General features: G+C 37.7%; 1 protein-coding gene across 1 annotated transcript; it reads left to right on the forward strand.

Moving 5' to 3' along the window:
• Positions 1-398: 398 nt before the first annotated feature.
• LOC143450450 (microfibril-associated glycoprotein 4-like) lies at positions 399-3,694 on the forward strand. The gene is made up of 6 exons (XM_076951010.1): positions 399-707; positions 774-877; positions 2,250-2,346; positions 2,427-2,523; positions 2,664-2,795; positions 2,957-3,694. The coding sequence occupies exons 1-6, from the start codon at positions 440-442 to the stop codon at positions 3,141-3,143; spliced, it is 885 nt and encodes a 294-aa protein (XP_076807125.1). The 5' UTR covers positions 399-439; the 3' UTR covers positions 3,144-3,694.
• The last annotated feature ends 2,366 nt before the right edge of the window (positions 3,695-6,060 follow it).

Consider the following 6,060-nt stretch of genomic DNA (forward strand, 5'->3'; position numbering starts at 1 on the left):
ACATCTCATATGTAGCGTCATGTGTTCTGTTACTGACACAAATGCGGTTCATGTCTTTAAGTAAAAAATTTAATCTTTTGTCGTCATCGCATGGGGTGAAAATATTTCTGTTAAAAACAAGCATCTTGTGACGTCAATGATCTTATTAAAAAGTGCTCTGGCGCAAAAAGTTAGATGTATATCGTCACTTTCTCACGCTTCTTGACGTACAAGCTTTCTTAATACTTACGCTTCTTTTTAAACGCTTGAACTTTGGTTTGTTTGTGCAAAACATGTTTTTCGTCATGAAAAGAATTTCGTGGAAAATATTTTTAACTTTTGGTACCAAGTTTTCAAGCCTATATGACGTCAACGTAGAAGCGAAGCTGGTTATATAACGAGCAGCGATTTGGTGGGATTTCATATCATCAACTTCAACGGAAGATCTTCATTGTCAACCATGAGAGGAGTGATTCTTCTGTTATCATTGGCTTGTTGCGTCACGATGACCTACTCGCAACAATGTCGTCAAGTCCTTACCACTGTCTGCAACAATGACGTCATCAACTCCACCGTGCTGAAAGGAGACAAAGGTGATGTCGGCAGATCCGGAAAATCAGGACTTTCAGGAGCCAAAGGAGAACCCGGAGGAGTTGGACAGAAGGGGATGCAAGGAGAATCGTGCGCTCTTGGTTCGCTAGGGACCGACATAATAAACAGACTTGCAAGTAAGTTGATGTGAGATGAAGAATGTTTTGTTTGAATGTCGGTTTTTCAAGACATTTTACTTCCAGAATTAGAGGAACTTTTCGTTACTTGGTCATGTGTTTCGTCACTACGCGATGGGCCACAACGTTTGACGAGTGGTGTTGAAGTGTATTGCGAGGATGGATGGACGGTGAGTGAAAATCTTTCCACATTTATAAGAGAAGTTCCACAGACTGTGTTGACCTTATTAATTTTGAAACAATAATTTTTACGACCTCATGGTGGCAGTACGTTGTGTACGATTTCTTTGCATTGTAGCAAGAATGTAAGAAAATACAAGCGGCGATAAATTTATTGGCACAGTAACACGCATTCGGTCTTTTCAGATTTGTCTTTTCTCACTTTTCTAAAACATAATTTTTTCTAAAAGCATCAATAAAGTTGTCGTGTGAATGTTTCGAAAACGATTTTAATAACACCCCTAAAAAAGCAAATGAAATTATGGAATAAAAATGTGTCAATAAACATATTTTGTTTAGTAAGCTTTAATAAAGTTGACTTGTGGTTGGTTCGAAAACGCTTTAAATAACACTTAAAAATGGACTCAAAATTGCTGAATATAAGTGTGTCAAATTATTATTAATTAATTATCATTCGAATGCAACTACCATGATTACTCTGGGAGTGCTTGTCGTATGCGATTGTGCGTAAATAATCATAAGTCCAGGTTTGGTTCGTATGCAACGATGCATAAAATTACTGTACTTCTATAATAACTTTCTTGTACACGGAGTCTTAACTCTTAACCAAGTCATCAAACTCGAGTCACAAGTCAAGTCATTTACCTTTTCAGACTCAAGTCAAGTTGAGTCATTTAGCCCAAGTGACTCGAGTCAAGTCGAGTCGATAAATATTTAAAACTAAACCAAACACACAACAAATTTACCATTTTCATCAGCCACAAACGTTTGAGATTATTACAAATTTGGCTGCAACGTACGCATTTGTAGACAAATAAAATCATTTTAAGTTACACTTAAATATTTTCCGATCAACGAATACAGATTTGTTTAATTTTAATGCTTAATCATAATCAAAAAGAACTGACTTTAGTTAAGTCAAGTCTTTCAAAACGTAACTCGAGTCATTAAGACCCTGGTTGCGCACTCACACTACTGTTGTGTTTTCGTTTCATGGAACATGCGAGACAATTGCATTGAATGGCGTAAGTACTTTGCAGTGATAACGGTCGAAATTAACCATCACCAGGTAGACCTGATTTATTTCACCCAAATCACTTGCATTTAAAATCTAGCTGGAATCTTAGTTTGATGTTTTATCAAGATGAAATTTTTAGCGATCACCCGAACTCACATATCACTGAAATATGAGCTCCTAAATAATGAGACGTCTTGCGGATAGTTTGTGACGTGTAAATGGTGTTGTGTTTTATTTCTGTAATGACGTAATATTATCATCATTTTTAAGTAATAAACTAAAGAATATTTCAATATTTGAACATATTACACTTGTGCTAAAATGTAAAATCAAATTACTAACAGATTTTTCAAAGACGAATTGACGGAAGTGTTGATTTCGGGCGACGATGGGACGACTACGCAAACGGTTTTGGCCAGATTGATGGGGAATTTTGGCTTGGTAAGAGGAACTTAGTTCAACTTAAACGCATTTTATTTTGATGATTTTTGTTATTATTATTCGTGCTTTATTATTTACAGGACTCAACAACATCCACGAGATGACGCGTGGAAGAGGATGCAGACTCAAGATAGAGCTGTGGGATTTCGATGGAAACCAACGTCACGCCGATTATAGGTCATAAGACGATTGTTGTGACATAAATAATAATGAAGTTAAAAATCTTACATTTATTAATCAACGTAAAACTCTGTTGAATAAATTACAACTTAGCGGTCTGGATTCGAAATTTTTAAAGCAAGTTGTTGTTTTTGCAGCTCGTTTTCGATCGAATCTGCTGAAAATTTATATCGGCTTCGTGTTTCCGGATACAGCGGAAATGCAGGGGACAGTTTAGCATATAGCAATGGTCACCCATTCTCTGCGGAAGATAGCGAATACGATTCCAGGTACGGCATCTTATGTTCAGGAATAATTGTGTCCAACTTAATAAACACTAAGTGCCACAACCTCAGTAGGATTTTCAGTTATATCCTGCCAGTAACGTATAAGATAGAATATAAATAGATGCAAAAAAGTAATTTTAATCTTTCATGTTTTAATACATTAGTAATTCAAACTGCGCAACTCGCTATGGAGGATCTCAGGGATGGTGGTTTAGAGGCTGTGCCCAATCCTTTCTCAATGGAGTCTGGATGCGTCAATCAAGTGAAAGTTGGCATGGAATTATTTGGTATAGTTGGAAGGGATTTGATGAACCTCTTAAAGAAACTAAAATGAAACTTCGTTGCGACTGAATGAAATCCACGAGTTGACTTTAACCAACCAAGTAAACATTGAACTGCATTTAGACCGGTAACACAACAAACTGTAACTATAAGTTGCCACGTGTATTACGTCATAATATATTCAATCTGTCATTCCGTTATATTGCATGTCATAATATGATATAAATTTCTTATGCCAAATTTGTTCCGAACATTGTGACGTGCAAATGTCGCATGACTCAGTGTAAGTTTTTCATTCAAAATCTTGGAGATTGCCGCCGTATTCAGGTAAAACTGAAGGTTACAAATTTAACTTACAAAGAACTAAAGGAACCTTACAAATTACTTTCTGGGAAGACAAACTGTTAGTCATGCGACCTTTTTTAGTCACAATGCCCAGTACAAATTTGGAACTACACCGTCATTCAACTACAGATTCCACGTGTATATATATGCTTGTTTTTACTAGGGCTGGGAATTTTAGCCGATTAGCCACCATAGTCGCTAATTGTCATGTCACATTGTCAATCGCAGGCAAAACTGCTATATTATTGATAAATGTAATGAAAAGTGTTATATTAGCAACTTATGTTATGCCAGCCCACAAAGTTGATATTCAAGCGTTAAAATGATTATCAGAGTAACCGATTTCCCTGAACTAATATATTACCAAAACGTTTGTTCCAAATTCTTTCTTACTTGCACGCTTTCGGTTGATGGCTAACAAAATCTTTAGTCGCCATAGCTCTTAGTTGCTAGCAGCTAATATTAGCCAACCAATTTGTTCCAGCCCTAGCTTTTACAAGACATTTCTTTATAAACCGATAAATACAAAGCCGTGTTGACGATATAAACGATGTTTTGTTATAAACAGCAGACTAGCATACATACGAGTGAGTTATATGAACCCAACTATGCAAATATAGAAGGACTCGCTTAATACAGGGACCGATATATTTCGGTCCAACACCCGACGCCACACAACTAGACCTGGATTGACATAGCTAACCATTAAATGACCAAAAAATCTGTTTAGTAATTTGCGCATAAGCTGCTTGTTTTATGCCAAGTTCATCAATCAACGCTGACGTCACAAGAACGTAAACTGTGTTACAGTTTGAAAGCAAGTCACACAGCATAAAGCAAGCACGCAAAAGACATGTGTTACGTAAAACGTAGATGTTTAGCTAGGTTAGGAGCGTTTAGCCAGTATTAAAAACAATAAAAGGAGTCACAAGTGGCATTTGGATAAATTACTAATACTAAACACGCAATCACACATTGTGTAAAAGAATGACTGCAACAATACGGTTGGAATATATCTTAATATACATCTAAAAACACATCGTAGATTACATCTAACCATGCACCTAAAACATTTCAAAGTACAATGCTACATTAACACGACTGTCAGCATGGTTAATATACAAAGAATTTCAAAACTTGAAATTTGGTGACAATACCACTGCGATGAGCGAGCCAAGACTTTCATCGACGATTTCGAGAGATGAAGAAACAGACACTCTTCTATCAGGTGGTGAGCAAAAAAGACAATGCGACCATATAGAGGACTTTGCAATAGACCCACGCCCGACAGGAGCGGATTGCCAGACATCGCTGTCTCAGCGATCACAGCGTGTGCTAAAGCTAACAAGGTTCTACCCGGACGTCGAGAAAGACCCCGTAGTGCCTTATTGTAAGTCGGATGGTGAAACGCGCTATTTGGAACATCAGCGAAGGCATGACAAAAAGTTTTACGGGGATGATTTATTGTGTTTTCGACGCTGCTTGCACGTTTCTGTTTGTTTATTCTTTTAACAAATTTTATTGCCGTTTTAGAATTAGTTTTTTTGCACGTGTTTCAGCTTTCGGCAAATTTGCGTATTTAAGATGAGTTTGTTTTGCACCACACACATTTTTAACACTTCCCGTCTTGACGTCACCTATTGCTACATATTTAGGAGCCAGATTGGTTTGGAGAGACTGATAGAAAAGGAGGAGAGCGCTCTGGATATAGATTTATTCCTGTTGTCGGTTGATTGTTTTCAGGGCAGCTGTATGGCCACGGCCCGAGCATGAGTGTATGTTGACTTATTCGATCTTGCTGTTAGTTTTTAAGGTTATACCGTTTCTATTTTTTTTATTAAATCCGTTTTATTCTTCGTGGTGCCACGACTTGCCGTTATAGTGGTAACGAACCTGGCTTTTAACTTGCTTTTATCGTAACAAACGCTTATTTTTTGAGAGCACGTGTACAGTATACACAAGCAGGGGGCTGTAGAATGAGAACTGGAGGTGAACGTCCCGCTCGCCTAACCCTAAAGCCAGTGTTGAGTTTTATTTGTGAATCAGTTCAACCAAAGGTATACCGAAAAAAAAAGAAATGTCATTAACAGTTGAAAATAACGAAAATAGGAAGATGACTTGAACCAGGAAAAAATCTTGAGTAAAATAATCATAAAAATGGTGACGATCGCAAAAACAGTGAAGATTGCAAAAATGATTGGGTAGTGTATGGAAAATGTCAATATGATATAAAGCAATAACGCAATAACAATTACAGCAACCGTAAAAAACAAACAGTCCGCAAATAAGCGCATCGAAGAAGAAACATCTATCGGTTGGTCGGTTGCAACGTCGTTGTCGGAAGTTTTGTTGTCGTCTTCTGTCTCTGTGTTGTTGGCTGTATAGCGAATAGCGCCATCTTCGGGATTATTGGTGGTGGTTGTATTGTTATCTTGGTCTCCCAAAGAGTAAATCCGGTCAACATCTTTCTTACGATCATCTGTGTCACGCTGTTCTGCGAGTAATTGTTTTTGCACTGAACGGCATCGTTTTGCTGAAACGTTGTGGCTGCCAAACTCGCTTTGGGATTCCGTGCAGCGCTTAAGATGACCATCGGATACGTCATACAGTGTTGGACATTGCGCGGGGCAAGACGGCATGA

This window comes from Clavelina lepadiformis, chromosome 3 (genome assembly GCF_947623445.1).
Source record: "Clavelina lepadiformis chromosome 3, kaClaLepa1.1, whole genome shotgun sequence".
Classification (NCBI taxonomy): domain Eukaryota; kingdom Metazoa; phylum Chordata; class Ascidiacea; order Aplousobranchia; family Clavelinidae; genus Clavelina; species Clavelina lepadiformis.